Source organism: Gopherus evgoodei, chromosome 12 (assembly GCF_007399415.2).
Source record: "Gopherus evgoodei ecotype Sinaloan lineage chromosome 12, rGopEvg1_v1.p, whole genome shotgun sequence".
Taxonomy (NCBI): domain Eukaryota; kingdom Metazoa; phylum Chordata; order Testudines; family Testudinidae; genus Gopherus; species Gopherus evgoodei.
Window position 1 is genome coordinate 44,238,296 of NC_044333.1, and position 18,402 is coordinate 44,256,697.

An 18,402-nucleotide genomic window follows, 5' to 3' on the forward strand; every position below is an offset into this window, starting at 1 on the left:
TCACCCCGTCCCCGGGACTGGGCGCTACGAGAAAGGCAAGGAGCCCTCCGGCCGAAGTTGGCAACCGACGGCCGGAAAGGTGGAGGTGGAGCCCCAGGCTTTGCCTCTGATTCGCTGTTGAGCCCAGGAGTGCATTATCATTGGAGAAGATCCATTCATCCCGCCCAGTGGAAGTCGGGTACTCTGATTGGTTTGATTTCTTGTCAATCTCAGTCTGTAACAGTTGCCCCGGTAACGGAGTCTGGCTTTGGCGGACGCCGACTCTCCGAGCGAGGCGTGTGCCCGAGGCCTGTCCGCCATGGCCCAGCTGGAGCTCTTCTCTCACCCCGGGCCCGGCGTCCGCTACCGCGCCGGGCTCTGCTCCACGGCGGCGCTGGGGCTGCTGCTGCTGTGGGCACTCACCTATCTGCCGCCGCTGCTGGTGGCGTACCGGAGTCAGGGTGAGCTCCCCAACCGGGGGACGGCCCGGGCCCAGCCCACGTCCGGTCCCGGAGCCTGGCACCCTCTGTCGCCCGGCCTCCAGGCCCTGCTCCCCCCTCCCGCTTACTCCCGGGGGCCGCACCCTCCTGGCCCGCCCGGTCCCTGGCTCCTGCAGGGCTGGAGCCCAGCGAGCACGTTCCCTGGGAACTGAGTGTTAGAGGGGTCGCCCTGTTAGTCTGTATCCACAAAAACAATGAGGAAACCAGTTGCACTTTAAAGGCTAACAGATTTATTTGGTCAGAAGGTTTTGTGGGTAAAAAACCCACTGAAAATATATATGGAACTATACCTATCTCATAGAACTGGAAGATCATTGAGTCTAGCCTCCCTTCCTTCACTAGCAGGACCAAGTACTGATTTTGCCCCAGATTGCTAAGTGGCCCCCTCAAGGGCTGAACTCATAACCCTGGGTTTAGCAGCCCAATGTTCAAACCACTGAGCTATCCCTCCCCGTTCTTCAGTTGCATGAAATGAATGTTAGTCTTTAAGGTGCCACTGAACTCCCTTGTTTTTCTTGGAAACTAAGGGACCCAGCCATCTAGCCCCAACCTGACACTCCCTGACCCTGGACGTCCTGCCCTTGGTGCTGACCTACCTACAGAGACACTGTGTGACAAGGATACCTATGGCTGTTGGGGCCCAAGGGCCCCTGCCTTGCTGGCCACCAGCCCCTCTAGTGCTCCCTTAGGGACTAGACCCTCACCCAGCCCTCCAAGCAGCACCTCCCTCCACCCTGGACCTCCGTGCCCTGCCTACCATCAGTCTCCCAGGAGGAGATGATGTCCCACAGAGCCTCTGAGACAATGATGCCACTTGGGGTGGCGTGGTGCAAGAACAGCACTGTCAGGTTGGATTATGGCCTTGATTTCTCATGGGTTTTCTTTTAATTCCACTGAATGAATCTGCCTGGGAACAGACTCCACTCAGGCAGCGAGTTATAAGGGCCCATGGTGCCCGTGCTCTACCAATATTAAGAAGGTGGTCCTGGTTCCACCAATATTTGGGCTTATATTTTCAGAGCCATTCCATCCATACAATGGACCAGGGCAACTGCCTCAGGCCCCGTGCTTTGAGGGGGGCCTACTCTTCAGAGAGATGCCGGGTCCAGGGCAGCCTGGGGGCTGGGCGCTGGCAGCAGCAAGTGACCCAGACCACTCTGCTCTGCCCCCCCCGCCTCTTTCCATCCCTACTCCACCCCCTCCTCCCAATTCCACCCCTTCTCCCAAGCCCCTGTCCCCACTCCACCTCTTTCTGTCTTCTGCCTCCTCCCCTGAGCAATGCCGGGAACTGGTGGGGTGGGGTGGGATGGAATGGGCTGGGTCGCTGGTCCTGCCTGCGCCAGGCCCCCCACTAATCCCCTAGGCTGCCCTGGACCCCACTTCCCCCTGAAGCGCGGGGCTTGGGGCGGTTTCCCTGGTCTGTTCTATGGACGTGATGGCTCTGCTTTGACCCATTGCGGGCACCACCAAAAATTATATGGACCTGGTGCCCATGACTCCACTAGGCTCAGACCCCTCAGAGCAAACTTTAATTGGGTGAGTGAAACTGTAGGAGGCCAGCAACAATACCAGGGAGAGGCCTGACCCTCTCAGGGTTCACTTCTCCTTCACCCTCATTCCCAGCACTGATTCTCCCATTGTCTCTCTACTTGCAGGACTTTGGCTGAAGCAAAGTACCTACATGGAGCAGCCCACAGTACAGTTTCAGTATGAGGTACTGCTGGTGGCTATGACTGGAGCTGACCCAGGCAGCTTCCTGGCTTGGAGCACATTTCCAGCCTTCAATCGCCTCCAGGAAGACCAACTGCGAGTTCCACTCATCTCGGTAGGTTACCTACAGTGGGGTGGGATGGTAAGTGGGTGCCAGCTGGAATGCTCTATTGTCTTAATTATCTGTGTTTGGGATTCATGCCAGTTGCCCCACACAGCAGCTTCAGAAGCCTCCGATGATGACACCAAGTAAAAGGCCCTTATGGGCTTGGGGGGGTATGTGCAGACTGTGAGGGTATATATGATACAGTAGAGAATGAAAGGAAGACGTGAGAGAAGGAGGTACAGAGGTAAAATGAACTGGTAAGGTATAATTAGAAAAAACATTAAAGAGAGAATGAATGGAGAATACTGAACAAATAGATGCATTGGATAAAGGGAAAACAGACACTTTAAGAGATCTAAGAAAAGAAATGTCACAAAGGATTTTGTAGAGTGTCTTTTGGTTGGCTATTTGATAGTGCTTTTAGCTTCTAACCTCTTGATAGTAGTTCCCAAGTGCCTCGTTCTGATTTCAGTGGCAAACTGTTCTACCTGACAGCCTTGTGAGAACATAGAAGATTAGGGCTGGAAGAGACCTCAGGAGGTCATCTAGTCCAACCGCTTGTTCAAAGCAGGACCAACCTCAACTAAATCATCCCAGCCAGGGCTTTGTCAAGCTGGGCCTTAAAAACCTCTAAGGATGGAGATTCCACCACCTCCCTAGATAACCCATTCCAGTGCTTCACCATCCTCCTAGTGAAATAGTTTTTCCTAATATCCAATCTAGACCTCCCCAACTGCAACTTAAGACCATTTTTGCTCCTTGTTCTGTCATCTGCCACCGCTGAGAACAGCTTAGCTCCATTCTCTTTGGAACCCCGCTTCAGTAGTTGAAGGCAGCTATCAAATCCCCCCTCACTGTTCTCTTCTGCAGACTAAATAAGCCCAGTTCCCTCTGTCTCTCCTCATAAATCATGTGTCCCAGCCCTCTAGTCATTTTCGTTGCCCTCCACTGGACTCTCTCCAATTTGTCCACATCCTTTCTGTAATAGGGGGCCCAAAACTGGATACAGTATTCCAGATGTGACTTCACCAGTGCCGAATAGAGGGAAATAATCACTTTCCTTGATCCCCTGGAAGCGCTTCTACTAATGTAGCCCAATAGGCCATTAGCCTTCTTGGCAACAAGGGCACAGCATTAACTCGTATCCAGCTTCTTGTGCACTGTAATCCCCAAGTCCTTTTCTGAAGAACTGTGGCTTAGCCAGTCAGTCCCCAGCATGTAGCAATGCATGGGATTCTTCCATCCTAAGTGCAGGACTTTGCACTTGTCCTTGTTGAACCTCATCAGATTTCTTTTGGCCCAATCCTCCAATTTGTCTAGGTCACTCTGGACCAAGGGTCTCAAACTCAAATGACCACGAGGGCCACATGGGAACTAGTATATTGGCCTGAGGGCCGCATTACTGACACCTCCCCCTCCCCAGCTGCCCTTGGCCCTTCATGAAGCCCTACCCCTGCCCTACCTCTTCCCACCCCTTCCCTACCCCCATTCCAACCCCTTCCCAGAAATCCCCACCCTAACTCTGCCCCCTCCCTGCCCCCAGTTGGTTCAGGAGAGGTGTGGGGTGTGGTAGGGGCTCAGGGCAGGGAGTTGGGATGTGGGGTGCAGGAGGGATGAGGGGAGCGGCAGGTGGGTTGGGGTGCAGCAGGGGGTCAGGGCAGGAGAGCAGGGTGCAGGAGGGGTGTGGCAAGCGGCTCAGGGAAGGGGATTGGGGTGCAGGAGTGGTGCGGGGTGCAGCAGGAGGCCTAGGGCAGGGGGTCAGGGTGCGGCAGGGGACTTAGGGCAGTGGGTTGGGGTGCAGGAGGGGTGTGGCAGGGGGTCGGGGTGCAGGGTGCGGCAAAGGGCTCAGGGCAGGGGGTTCGACTGCAGGAGAGTCCAGGAGGCGGGCTCCGGTCCGGCATACACCGGAGGCAGGGCAGGCTCTCTGCCTGCCCTGCCCCCGCGCTACTCCGGGAAGCGGCTGGAACATGGGGGAGCAGGGGCACAGGGGTGTGTGTGTGTTGCTGTTGCTTCAGGCACCGCCCCCGGCATCTCCCATTGGCCAGGAATGGGGAACCGTGGCCAGTGGGAGCTTCTGGGGGCGGTGCCTGAAGCAACATCAACACACACCCCCGTGCCTCTCCTTCCCCAGGTTCTGTCCACTTCCCTTCTGACCTTGGAATCTCTGAAGCCTCATGCGTGTCGGGCCGGAACTGCTCTAGGTAAAAGCTGGGGGAGGGCGCAGGCCGCGTGTTTGAGACCCCTGCTCTGGACCATATCCCTACCCTCCAGCATATCTACCTCTCCGTCCAACTTAGTGTCATCTGCAAACTTGCTGAGGTTGCAGTCCTTCCCATCAGCCATTAATGAACCAAACATTGAACTGTAGAGTCCTGTCATTTTTCTAGTCTGCTTGCTGTGAGTTCAAGGCAAAATGGATGCTTTCAATGTAGTTTTGTAAGGATGTATCCTTTTCCCCCTGCACATGTAGTCTGTTCATCTTGAGATTCTTTTTTTAGTGTCTGCTTGATGTAATTAACTTCCAGATATCTGCCTGTAATAAGAGACCGTTACCAAGCCATGCATTTCTGATAAAGTTCTTGTATCTTATAGACTAGAGAAGAAGACAAGAATCATGATGGCAAAATGGACCAATTACATTTTAAATTAGAGCTTCCTCTACAATCTACAGAACAAGTACTTGCTGTCCAGCTCATTCTGACTTTCTCCTACCAATTACATGTGAGTAGTTCAGATTCTGTTAATGTAGGTGGCCCTATCACAATGGTATTTGAGTGCCCAGCAACATTGCTGTAGCAATAATATAATAGATAATAAAAAAAAATCATTGTTTACATATTTTATTAAGTCTGCTGTATGTCAGGACTAACTAAATCAATGTTTGCTTTTTCTCCCTACTTTCTAACCAAAGGAACATCACCTTTGGTTTCTCCTGACTGAGCTTTATGGTGCATATGTCACCAAACTGCTAGAACTCTCCAAGGCAGTAGTACAGTGCAGAGGACAGAAAGAATGCATGGCACTGTGTGAATGCCAGTGTAGGTATGGGGTTCTGGTGGGCACTGAGAATATGCAAGAGTTTGTTAGAAAAGGATGCTACATACTTAACGTTCCCTTATCTTCTTGCCATATCTAGGGGTGACAGTGGCAGCCATTTTCGCAGATATTCTTACTACTTTTTCATATGTTCTTAGATTTTAGAGCCAAGTGTCCATTGTGATCTGCTTGCACCTCCTGCATATCACAGTCCAGAAAAAAAAGACATCTCTCGTTTCTCTAGTTGCACCTGTTCCTGCACATGCACCTCTCCTGAAATGGGAGCACAAGCATTGGCAACTTGCTGGAACTAATCCTTCAATCAGGTGCCCGCTGCACCTGCCACAGTGTGGTCTCAGTAGGTGTTAAGATGAGGAATAATTGTAAAGCATTGTGTTGGACACAAGACAACACATGAAATGATATATTTTGTTAAGGATAGGTCAGATTTTGTTTTGTCCTGGCGCTTATTGCCAACTGCAGAGAAGAAGACTTAAGCTTATGTAGCAGCGTGATCTGAGTCCTTAACCATAACTTTTTATTTCCTTATTTTCAGAGGTTTAAGTATAGGTGCGCTACCAGTCAACCTTAATTGTATGCTAACAAAGGTTTGGGGTTTTTTGGCAATTATTAATATGTGGAAGGTTCTGAAATTCTTCGTGCTTTGCCCTTTTAATAAATTAGTGTAGGAATCTTCCAGTAGGTTACATGGCCAAAAAGGGCTAAGGAGCCATCTACTTCAGCTCACCCTTTGGGCAGGAGTTCCTGCTTCTCAGCATGCATATCCTGTGATGAGCGTTTTGAAAGTATTTATCTCGGGTGAATTTACGTTTGCTTAATTATTGGGTTTCCACTATGTCAGATGGCCAAATGTTTGTCTTTTTCATCAGCTATAAAATGTTGGATTCCCTGGTGTGACATGTAGAATTCTGTGGGGCTTCTGTAAACTAGTTTGAGTAGCATTTTAAGGTAGTTAACTTTTAATAACCAAAAAAACACATTTGTATAGTTTTCTCTAAGGCATTTGACTTGGTACTTCATGACATTTTCATTAAAAAACTAAAATGATATAAAATGAACCATGGCATACAGTAAATGGATTAAAATCTGGCTAACTGATAGGATTCAAAATGTAATTGTAAACGGAATTGTCACTGAGCGGGTGTGTTCCAGTAAAGCCCCCAGGGATCGGTTCTTGGCTACACGCTATTTAATATATTTTTTTTATCAATGACCTTAAAGAAAACATAAAATCATCACTGATGAAGTTTTAAGATGACTCAAAAATTGAGGGAGCAAGAAATAATAAAGGGGGCAGGTCACTGATTCAGAGCGATCTGGATCGCTTGGTAAACTGGGTGCAAGCAAACAGTATATGTTTTAATATGGCTAAATGTATTCATCTAGGAACAAAGAGTGAAGACCATACTTACAGGATGGGGGACTCTATCCTGGGAATTGTGACTCTGAAGGAGATTTGGGGGTCATGGTGGATAATAAGCTGGAAATAAGCTCCAAATGTGACACTGTGGCCAAAAGAGCTAATTTGATCCTGGGGTGCATAAAGAGAGGAATCTCAAGTAGGAATAGAGAAGTTATTGTACCTTTGTATTTGGTAATGATGTGACTGCTGAAATGCTGTGGCTAGTTCTGGTGCCCACAATTCAGGAAGGATGTTGATAAATTGGAGAGGGTTCAAAGAAGAACCCAATGATTAAAGACTTCGAAAATGTACCATATAGATTCAAAGAGTTCAGTCTATTTAGTTTAACAAAGAGAAGGTTAAGGGGTGACTTAATTACAGTCTATAAGTATCTACCTGGCGAACAAATTATTTAATAATGGGTTCTTCAGTCTAGCAGAAGAAAGTACAACACAATCCAGTGGCTGAAAAGTGAAACTAGACAAATTCAGACTGGAAATAAGGTGTAATTTTTTAATAGTAAGGTTAATTAACCATTGGACCAATTTACCAAGGGTCATGGTAAATTATTCCTCCATGACCATTTTAAATCAAGTTTGGATGTTCTTTTTCTAAAAGATATGCTGTAGAAACTGATTGGGGGGAAATTACATGGACTGTGTTTATACAGGAGGTCAGACTCAAAGATGATCACAATGGTCCCTTCTGACCTTGGAATCTCTGAAGCCTCATGTCTAAAATTATCTGACACTAAAATTTAAGAGCCAAGAAGATGTAAAATAAAACCCATACAGAAATTTTGTAGACTTATAAAGGTAGAAGATTTTTTGGAGAGTTTTCCTATATTTAGTTTTATCTGCTGTTCTCTGTTTCAGAGGATGTCAACATTTGTGATGCAGAGCATGGCTTTTATCCAGTCGTCCTCCCCTATTCCAGGGTCTCAGCTTTATGTGAATGGAGACCTGAAATTGCACCAGAGGCAGTCACTTAGCCATTGTGGTGTAGACATCAGATACAATGTGAGGAGAACCTTTCTCCCTTTTTCTTCTCATTACCCTTTCTGCATCAGTGATGACCAGAATTACCTGTACCCAGTATTTCTAAACTAAGGTCTGCTTGCTGAGCTGGAGGGTGGGAGAAGGTCCTGTGGCTGCCAAGCCATTCAGACTAAGGACTGGAATTATTTATCTTTACAGACAGAACCACTTTGTGTAAAAAATTGGGTAAAAGCAACTTTCTGGAGAGTGGGGCATGAAGGTTTTATATTGACATTAAAGTATCACCTTGTGTAACAGGTATCTGTGATCAATGGCACCAGCCCTTTTGCAAGTGACTACGATCTCACTAACATCATTGCAGCATATCAAGATAGAAATGGTAAGTCAGTCCCAGGACAGTTTATATGTGACTACATATGACAATGCTTGGTGGCTGTTCTCTGAGGATTTGTGTTTTCGGTATGAGTTTGAAAGGCTCCTTAAGAACCTTCATTCTATTTCATTGCAGTAACAACAGTTCTTTCTGATTCCAACCCTGTTTGGCTGGTAGGAAGAGCAGCAGATGCGCCATTTGTGATTAATGCCACTATCCGTTACCCAGTGGAAGTTATTTTATATCCTTTAGCAGTTGTGTGAACTCCAGTGAGGTAACAAGGTATTTAGCAGTGTTCTGCACTTGAAATACATTGTCTGTCCCACTTCATCTGTATGTAATATCAAAGGAGTGGAAATGTTACTAAACTTTTCTTGGTAAATATGTAGATCCTAAGGTGCAGCAACTTGTGCTCGGAACATTAATACAGTTTTAGAAACCTGTTCTAGCTCTGTTATGGCTCCATTTTCCAGTAGTTCTCTTCTGAAAAGGATGTTCAATTCCCTTAGTCTAATTTTTTTTCTGGATTTATTTCTAACTTCTTCCTTCTCTAGATATACATACATACATCTACTCATTTGTGCTGCATTTAATTTTAAGTTTTCAAGTTTAGTTGGTGTAAAAGACGTTTCAGATACTTCTTATCTAATGCTCCTTGACTCTTACTACATATCAGCCAGGTTTCTGGGAAATGATCAAATTTGCCTGGATCCAGTATGTTAGTATCCTGCTTATCTTTCTTTGGGTGTTTGACAGGATAAAAATATTTGTGTTCCAGAATCAGGTGCTGACTACAATACCAGTGTTGCCAGTTTCCTCTTATAAACAGCACCAGTCCTGAGAAAATGCCTGAAATGACTTTAAAGAGACTTAGGATAAGAGAATCTACTTAATTTTTGTTCTCTTTAGAATTCTCATATTTCTGAAGGTGGGGAACTTCGTAAGTTACATTCTGGATCATGTTCTGTTAGTGCTACAACAGACTAGAGTGTCTGGACATTTTTATTTCTTTGTATTTAGTAGACCTCATGTTGCTGTGAGAGAACACTGCTTTGGGATTATTGTGTGCTCTCATGTTTTTGACAGTCCAAGAAGAATGTTATCTTTTGCAATATGACTGCATTTCAAAAGCCATGCAAGCCAACATGGCACCTGTTCTGCTGAAATCTGTACCACCTTTGACTGATCAGATATGCTTTTAATTTGGCTAAAATACACAATATAATAATTGAAAGGCACATGGTAACAATAACTGTGTTAACTACTTGTACTGTCTTAGTTTTGTATATAGAAAACTGAAGTCTTAGTTTTTTATATAGAAAACTGAAGTTCTATTAAACCTTTAACTGTGTTGAGGAGTGGGAATGGGAGGGGAGAAATTTTAAAAGAATAGTGAAGAGGCAAAGGCATATCTTTGTAAAGGTTATGATCTACTGAATCTATTCATCCTATTTGTATACGTGTGTTGTTTTTGTATTCGAAGTCATGAATCTTGGGTGTGTACTTGCTTGATTTCTAAGTAGCCTTTGTAAAGCATTTAATCAGCTTCTTGACAAAGGAATGTGCAAAAAATGGCTGCTGCCTATAAAAACTGAGTCACGCATGGACATGTGACTTGCCCATGTGACTCCAAAACTCCATCTTGGAGCTGGACTTTGCATAGGAGAGAGGAGTGGGGTCTCTACCCACAAGAGAGAGTCTGTTTAAACCCCTGGGAGACCGCTCCATTTTGTCTTCAGCTGGCTAAAGAGATAGCCTTTCCACTCCCAGGGATACCTGAAAGAAACAGGAACAAAGGATTGTAAATACAGGGGGTGTGAGTGACTGTTGGACCCAGACTAGAAGGAGACTAGTCTGTAAAAGGAAGCTTACTGGAACACCACTGAGGGTGAGATTTTGTCTATATTCAGTTTTCTCACTATTAGATTCAGATTTGCGTGTTTTATTTTATTTTACTTGGTAATTCACTTTGTTCTTTTGATCCCAAACGACCAGCTACACACCCAGGTCAATATATAACTTAGATCTTACCCAAAAATTATGCTGATGCCAGTCCTTTAGTATTTAAAATTTAAAAGTTTATTTATAAAAAGAAAGGTGAGTTAAAATTGGTTAAAGGAATTAAATACATATTGTAACTTGCAAAGATTTTGGTTTAGGCTTGTATCAGTGATGGAATAAACTGCTGCCTTGATAAGTTTCTGGTTGCTTTCAAATCATTGGAAGGACTTCGGTCCCTTGGTTAGAATGCTTCCATTAGTATAAGTTCATAGTTTAGAGGTTTGAGCAGGAAAGAGGCAAAATTGAGGTGTTTCCAGGACCTTTTATAGCTTCTGCCATGTGGAGGGAAACCCGTTATTTTAAACAAAGCCCTTAGCACAGCTAGTGGAAAATTACAGGTAAAAGATGGGAGTTTGGAGTCACATGGGCAAGTCACCTGTCCATGCCTGATTTTGCTTAGTTATAGCAGGAAGCCATTACCTATATTGCAGACAGTACATTTGAAGGACAGTCCATTCAGTGTAGATGGGCATCTCCTGTGGCCCATTGTTAGTTTAGTGTTTCTTGGTGAGCCACTTAATTTGAATAGTCCCTTCAAGATGTGCAAGCTAAATACCTTGTGGAGCATTACTCCAAGAGCAAATATTTGAAATTCAGGTATAGAACCAATATTTATAACTTCAAATACAAAAATGATACATGCATGCAGATAGCATAATCATAACCAGATAATCATAACCTTTCCATAGACATCTTACATGCCACATTTTGAACCGGATTTGTTGCAAATAAATTACCGTGGTTGCACCAATGATCGATATGGTCATATTTTAATCAGATAATGTCTCAGCTTGGACAGGATGTTTCCACTTGCACAAAGCCCTACTCCACCATGGAGACTGAATTTAGTCTTAACAAAGCTGACAGATTGCCCCTTTGAGCCTCTAGCAACCTGCTCTCTGTTGCATCTTTCTATGAAGGCAGCATTTTTAATAGCCAGTACATCAGCCAAGAGAGTAGGGGAGTTGAGGGCATTAATATCACATCCTCTATATACAGGGTTTTTTTACACAGATAAAGTCTTTCTTTCTTCCCATTCAAGGTTTCTTACAAAAGTGGTCTCCTCTTTTCATATCAATTTATATACCAATGTTCTTCCCAAAGCCTCATGGTAATAAGGGAGAGGAGTTACTGCACATTCTAGACAGAAGAGCTTTAGTGTTTTTGTCTTTGTCTCAATTGTTTTTTTGCATCTGAGGACAGAATGAAGGGCAGCCCGTTTTCCATACAAAGGATTTTTTCATGGATAGTCGGTTGTATTCAGCTGTGTTACCAATTGGCTAACATAGAACTGTTAAGAGTATTGGGTCGTTTAGCTAGATCCGAGGCGGCTTGTGTGGCACTTCTGGCTCATGTGCCCATATTAGATGTTTGGTAAGTGGCAACCTGTTCTTCCTATCACAAGTTTGCTTTCCAGTATACAATCTCAACAATCTAGAGATGATGCTAAATTTGGACGAGTAGTCCTCCAGTCCTTGTTCAAATAGACTGTGAAACCATTTCCAAATGGGACTGCTTGTGAGTCAACTCTAGTAGAATGGATGTGTGCAATCACTTGAAGAAAAAAACAGGAGTGTTGCACATGTCCATTCCACGATCCATCTTCCTTCCTCTGTCTTTCAGAGTAATACGAATGGGAAGGAACTGAGGGGGTCTGGGGCAGCTCCACCCTTTATGCCTATGCAATGTGCACAAGACAGCAGAGGGTGCTTGGTCCATTCTGACAGGTTCTGCTAAGGGTTAAAACTCTGACAACTCTGTACTGGAGCACACAAACACCTACCGTGGAATGGGCATGTGAAATACATCTTGAAGAACAATTACAGAAAGCGTAGTCACAGTTTTTAACAGAAGATGGAGAAACTGACTAGGGCAGAGGCTGTTCTAGATTTAATTCTAACAAACAGCGAGGAACTGGTTGATAATTTGAAGGTGGAAGGCATCTTGGGTGAAGGTGATCATGAAATGATAGAGTTCACGATTCTAAGGACTGGTTAGCAGGAAAACAGAATAAAGACAATGGACTTCAAAAAGGCAGACTAGGAGACTCAGAGAATTGATAGATCCCACGGGAAGCAAGTGTAAAGGGGAAAAAAGAGTTTAGGAATGTTGGGAGTTGTTTATAAAGATATTATTAATGGGACACAAGTCAAACTATCCCAATGCATTGGAAAGATAGGAGGTATGGTAAGAAACCACCGTGGCTTAACCAGAAGATAATCAATGACCTGACACTCAAAAAAGAATCCCACAAAATGTGAACACTAGGTTAAATTATGAAGGATTTATTTAAAAAAACAACACAAGCATATAGAGATAGCAGTAGAAAGGCAGGCACAAAATGAGATTAAACTAGCTAGGGACATAAAAGGTAACAAGAACATTTTTACAACTACATTAGAAGCAAGATGAAGACCAAGGATAGTGTAGGCCCATTATTCAATGAGGTGGGAAAGACAATAATAGAAAATGCAGCAATGCCCAATGACACCTCAAAGCATCCTCTCCCCTGCGCCCCAGGCGGTAGTGGATTTAGAGTTAGTGAGGGCCTGTGCGCAGCTTTATTTTTGGCCCCCACCCTCAGGACGCAGCCAAGAAAAAGAATGTTCTCTCTTATCCCCCTGACATTTTTCATTCTTTTTCTCTTCATCCTTCTCTTACAAGTAATGGGAAGTAAATGAAGATAAAGTGAGGTAGGTTGATTGGGGCAGGGGTTTGGGGTGCAAGCGACTGACACCCCCTCCACTGGCAGCGGCTGTTAGGTGGAGGGGATCTCTGCGTGCCCTTGCCCCCAGGAACCACCCCTGCAGCTCCCACTGGCCGCACTTCCCAGCCAATGGGAGCTGCAGAGTTGGCGCTTGGGCCAGGGGCAACCCACGGAGACACCCCCCGTCCCTGGCAGGAGCAGCGCCATGGTTTTTGCCACCCTAAGCGGCAGTGCTCCTCCTCTGAGCATTCGGCGGCCAGGGTCCTTCCACTCCGCGTCTTCGGGGCACTTCAGCGGCGGGTCCCGGAGCGAGTGATGGACCCGCCACCGAATTTCTGCTAAAGACTTGGAGCAGAAGGACCCCCCACCGCCGAATTTCCGCCAAGGGAGGCAAAATGCCGCCCCCCAAATTCTGCCACCCTAGGCAACCGCCTAGGGTCACCTAGTGGAAGCACCGACCCTACCCCCCGGGGCCATAGGGACATGCTGTCCGTTCCAGGAGCAGCGCAGAGGAATGGAGGCAGAGCAGGCAGGGAGACACCCTAGCCATGCTCCTGGCACCTCTCTGTGTGCCCCTTGGGGGAGGGGGGCAGTGGGTCTCTGTGAACTGCTCAGGGTGGGGCAGTGCACTGACCTGCCTCCCCTGGCCAGAGACACACAGAGACGTGCCAGCAGCTGACTCTTTCCAGGAGTCGTGTGGGGCCACTGTCCATGGCATGCAGGAAGTCAGCTTGCCTGAACCCTGCTATGCCATTGGCCGGGCTGGGGGGCAGATTGTCAGATGAGATTTGTCCTGCATTTTGGGAGCCCTGTGCCACCTTATGGTTCATTTCATGGTAAATCCACTCCTGTCCCCGGGATCACCACTGGAACAACCTGGTTCCTCCTGCATCATGCCCTGTGGGTGTGGGATAAGATCCTCCAGGAATTCCAACAGTGCGCGTCCACCCCATGTTGGAGTTGCCCCCATACGGCCCTCCTCCAGCCTGGCTCCTTCTCTTCCCCATGGCTCTGCCCAGCCCTGCTCCTTCCCTCCAGCCTGCCCTATGGCTCTCCCCAGCCCCCCTCCTTCCCATTCTCCCTCCTTCCCTGCGACTCTCCCCAGTCCCGCTCCTTCTCTCCCTCCCTTACCCCTAGTCTGCCCTGTGTTTCTGCCCAGCCCTGCTCCTTCCCATGCTCCCTCCTGCCGCCTGCCACTCGGCTCTCCCCAGCCCCACTCCTTCCCTTCCCCCCCGCCTGCCCTATGGCTCTCCCCAGCCCCGCTCCTTCCCATTCTCCCTCCTTCCCTGCGACTCTCCCCAGTCCCGCTCCTTCTCTCCCTCCCTTACCCCTAGTCTGCCCTGTGTTTCTGCCCAGCCCTGCTCCTTCCCATGCTCCCTCCTGCCGCCTGCCACTCTGCTCTCCCCAGCCCCACTCCTTCCCTTCCCCCCGCCTGCCCTATGGCTCTCCCCAGTCCCGCTCCTTCCCGACCCCCTTCCCTCCAGCCTGCCCTATGGCTCTCCCCAGCCCCGCTCATTCCCACCCCCCTTACCGCCAGCCTTTCCCTCGGCTCTCCCTAGCCCTGCTCCCTCCCTTCCCCCCAGCCTGCCCTATGGCTCTCCCCAGCCCCGCTCCTTCCCAACCCCCTTCCCCCCAGCCTGCCCTATAGCTCTCCCCAGTCCCGCTCCTTCTCTCCCTCCCTTCCCCCCAGCCTGCCCTGTTTCTGCCCAGCCCCGCTCCTTCCCATCCTCCCGCCTGCCACTCGGCTCTCCCCAGCCTGCCCTAGGGCTCTCCCCAGCCCCGCTCCTTCCCGACCCCCTTCCCTCCAGCCTGCTCTACGGCTCTCTCCAGCCCCGCTCGTTCCCACCCCCCTTACCGCCAGCCTTCCCCTCGGCTCTCCCCAGCCCTGCTCCCTCCCTTCCCCCCAGCCTGCCCTGCCACTCTCCCCAGCCCCGCTCCTTCCCAACCCCCTTCCCCCCCAGCCTGCCCTATAGCTCTCCCCAGTCTCGCTCCTTCTCTCCCTCCCTTACCCCCAGCCTGCCCTACGGCTCTCTCCAGCCCCGCCGGTTCCCACCTCCCTTCCCCCCAGCCTGCCCCTCGGCTCTCCCCAGCCCCGCTCCCTCCCTTCCCACCAGCCTGCCCTGCCACTCTCCCCAGCCCCACTCCTTCCCTTCCCCCCAGCCTGCCCTATGGCTCTCCCCAGTCCCGCTCCTTCCCGACCCCCTTCCCCCCAGCCTGCCCTACGGCTCTCTCCAGCCCCACTCCTTCCCATCCTCCCGGCTCTCCCCAGCCCGCTGCTTCCCTCCCTCCCTCCCTTCCCCCCAGCCTGCCCTATGGCTCTCCCCAGCCCCACTCCTTCCCTTCCCCCCAGCCTGCCCTACGGCTCTCTCCAGCCCCACTCCTTCCCATCCTCCCGGCTCCCCCCCCCGGCTCTCCCCAGCCCGCTGCTTCCCTCCCTCCCTCCCTTCCCCCCAGCCTGCCCTGTGGCTCTCCCCAGCCTCACTCCTTCCCTTCCCCCCAGCCTGCCCTACGGCTCTCTCCAGCCCCACTCCTTCCCATCCTCCCGGCTCCCCCCAGCCCGCTGCTTCCCTCCCTCCTTCCCTTCCCCCCAGCCTGCCCTACAGCTCTCTCCAGCCCCACTCTTTCCCATCCTCCCGGCTCCCCCTCGGCTCTCCCCAGCCCCGCTGCTTCCCTCCCTCCCTTCCCTCCAGCCTGCCCCTCGGCTCTCCCCAGCCCTGCTCCCTCCCTTCCCACCAGCCTGCCCTGCCACTCTCCCCAGCCCCACTCCTTCCCTTCCCACCAGCCTGCCCTATGGCTCTCCCCAGTCCCGCTCCTTCCCGACCCCCTTCCCCCCAGCCTGCCCTATGGCTCTCCCCAGTCCCGCTCCTTCCCGACCCCCTTCCCCCCAGCCTGCCCTACGGCTCTCTCCAGCCCCACTCCTTCCCATCCTCCCGGCTCCCCCTCGGCTCTCCCCAGCCCCGCTGCTTCCCTCCCTCCCTTCCCCCCAGCCTGCCCTATGGCTCTCCCCAGCCCCTTCTTCCCACACTCCCTCCCGCCGCCTGCCCCGCTCCGGAGCCGTTTGTCCCGTTCACACATAAAAAATCAGGACACGATCGTCGGGGGCCAAGCGACCCCCCCCACCGCCCCCGCGCGTCTGACTCCCCGGGACCCCTGCTCCCGCTCCACGGGGGATGCTGCCTGCGGACCGGCCCCTTCCCGGCTCCTCCCGCCGCACTGAGGCTCGGCCACGTCTGAAAGCGGCTCATTGTCTGCGTGTCCAGCTCGGCGGCGTCTCCAGCGAGCGGGGGAAGCGGCTGCAGGTACCCGCTGGGCTTGGCGGGGGTCGCTACGTGGGAGGTTCGTTGGTTCCTTTCTGGGCTCACCCCATGGCCAGTCCACCCCCCTGGCGAAACCCGCCTGACTCTCCCGAGCTCGGCTCCCCTGCCGGGCGGGGCAGTAGGACTGGCCCCTAGGGAGGCGCCACCCCTTCTCTCCCCAGCAGCAAGTCCCAGCTCCAACCCCCTCTGGCACTTGGGGGCAAAGGGGAGCGGAGACGATGGGCTGGGGGTCAGGGCTCCCAGGGCTTGTTCCCGTTTCTCCATGTAGCCTTGTTGTAGCTCTGTGGGCCGCAGGATGTTGGAGAGACAAGGTGGGTGAGGGAATGTGTTGGATTGGACATAGAGCCGCCCCTGCCTAAAAGAAGGTTAGCGTCTTGTTGGAGGAGAAATCAGTGATGGGGACTTGTACACAAGAATATACACCAGTCCTTGAGCACACTGTTCACATATGGCATGCATGAAAACCCTGCTTTCAGAAATCTCATCACAAACTTTAATGCATGGTTCCCAGGAAACAACTCTACCAAAAAAAAAATAACTCTAGGTAGAAAGATTAGCATGAATTTCTCCTGCTGTTTGCAAAAGCTTTCCCAAAAGAAATTGCATCACAAAACTAACAACATTGCACCATTTCTTCAAAGACTCTATGCTATTTCTGTGCAAAGAAAAAGAAATTGTAAAAGCTTGTGTAACAGTACCATTTGGTGAATCCTGGCATATCAGAATAAATAATAAGTATTGTAAAAATCTTTATATTCAGATAATATGTGATGGTTCTTGAGAGAGCCCCACTTTACTTTGCTACAACTTGTGAAAGAGTTTAGAAAATTATCAAGTTACACAATTAATATGGAGATAGATTTAATGTGTCCTAAAAATAGCATGACTGGGGAATACAGCTGAAAATAGTACAAACATGTTTAAATACCAAGGAATACATATAAATACCAGTAATATCCCAAGACCAATTAAGATAGCTGCACCACTAAGGGTCTGTCCACACAAGAGCTGGGAGGTATCCTTCCCACCTCAGGCAGATGTATACAAGCTAGCTCTGCCCAAGCTAGCAAGCAATGTGGCTGTGAGGGCATGGGCAGCGGCTCAGGCTAGCCAACGAGTACTTACCTCTGATGGGGTGTACTTAGGTGGTGAGCTTAAGATGCTGTCTGTGCTGTCACAGCCACAGTGATATTTTTAGCTCATTAGCTTGAGCAGAACTAGCAAGTGCACATCTCCCCAAGTGAGGAATTACCCCCACCTGTGATGCAAATGTGTCCTTTGAAAGGAAATCCAGTGAAATGGGTTTGTGGTTGGTTTATGATTTGAAAAATGAGAATTTATATAATTTACAAAGTGGTATGGTTATTTCCATAACTTTTTGAATGTGTTGGGTATATATGTGTATTTCTGGAATTGGTCCCTCCTGCAAAATAATAGGAGACAAATCTAATGTATTGAAAATATCTGCTCTTTTGAGGTTCTTGTTTTTATTTCATGTGCTTCCTTGCAATTTATATCATACTTTGGAACGGAGAAAAAAATCTCTAATCTAGTCTCCTTCATTATACTAATTTTAGTTGTAATTTGTAACAAAAGTTTCAGAGAGAAGTATATATATATTTTTAAAATTCACAATGCCTCTTTAATCGCCACAATAATACATAAAACAAAAGGAGTCTGGGAAGAAGACATGGCAGACATGTGAATTAGAAAACTAACTACTGACAGTAAGTAAAAGGTTTTATACTTATATATTTTACATTTCATATGTGTAAAACTGAACTAAATAGTTTGGGTGTCTATATCAGCAGAGATGTATGTGGAAGTTCATAGGAGAGTTAAGGCTGAGAGTCACTTAACCTTTAAAAGATGACAGTTATAAGGGCTCTAAAATGATGACTGTGGTTGTCTTGAAGTTTTCTGTGCTTCATGAGTTACAGGGTAGGATTGGGGGTCCAAATTTGGGGTCATCTGTGCAAGGGGTTCTCAAGATGCAGCCTGCCCTCCTAAAATTCAGCTGTTCATATAATCACTGTGTTCTTCTAAATTTTTTTTGCGCACATCTAGGGCTCAAACTATGGCTGTAATCCTCCCTAAATTGATTTCACTGGTTGGGGTTTATCTCAGCTAGTGCATACTTCCCCTTTGGGGAGCAATATTGAAAAAGTGACTAAAGATCAAGTTTAGAACTT

At 48.7% G+C, this 18,402-nt stretch overlaps 2 protein-coding genes across 6 annotated transcripts in view; both read left to right on the plus strand.

The window, feature by feature from the left end:
- Nucleotides 1-86: 86 nt before the first annotated feature.
- TMEM231 (transmembrane protein 231) lies at nucleotides 87-9,799 on the plus strand. 4 transcript variants are annotated; one of them, XM_030581343.1, is made up of 7 exons: nucleotides 87-173; nucleotides 2,135-2,304; nucleotides 4,888-5,016; nucleotides 7,630-7,773; nucleotides 8,050-8,131; nucleotides 8,261-8,366; nucleotides 8,795-9,799. In XM_030581343.1, the coding sequence occupies exons 2-7, from the start codon at nucleotides 2,161-2,163 to the stop codon at nucleotides 8,964-8,966; spliced, it is 777 nt and encodes a 258-aa protein (XP_030437203.1). In that variant the 5' UTR covers nucleotides 87-173; nucleotides 2,135-2,160; the 3' UTR covers nucleotides 8,967-9,799. The 4 variants fall into 4 exon arrangements, with proteins under 4 accessions (XP_030437203.1, XP_030437202.1, XP_030437199.1 ...); XM_030581342.1 differs by having other exon boundaries at nucleotides 97-178; nucleotides 2,136-2,304; XM_030581339.1 differs by lacking the exon at nucleotides 87-173 and adding an exon at nucleotides 186-440.
- LOC115660219 (carbohydrate sulfotransferase 5-like) overlaps nucleotides 8,349-18,402 on the plus strand; it is a 20,095-nt gene continuing 10,041 nt past the window's right edge. The window contains exon 1 of one of the 2 annotated variants that reach the window (XM_030581338.1): nucleotides 8,349-8,407. The gene's annotated coding sequence lies outside the window, so the exon portion shown is untranslated. Of the gene's footprint in view, nucleotides 8,408-15,875; nucleotides 17,938-18,402 lie in introns of those variants that run through there. The other variant, XM_030581337.1, reaches the window with a different exon arrangement.

What these genes read in the sequence shown, in the direction of transcription:
- TMEM231 (XM_030581339.1), top strand. Translation starts at nt 299, where the DNA reads ATGGCCCAGCTGGAGCTCTTCTCTCACCCCGGGCCCGGCGTCCGCTAC. An exon ending in TGCGAGTTCCACTCATCTCG is followed by an intron (nt 2,305 to 4,887) that starts GTAGGTTACCTA and finishes TGTATCTTATAG; the next exon opens with ACTAGAGAAGAAGACAAGAA. An exon ending in CTTTCTCCTACCAATTACAT is followed by an intron (nt 5,017 to 7,629) that starts GTGAGTAGTTCA and finishes TCTCTGTTTCAG; the next exon opens with AGGATGTCAACATTTGTGAT.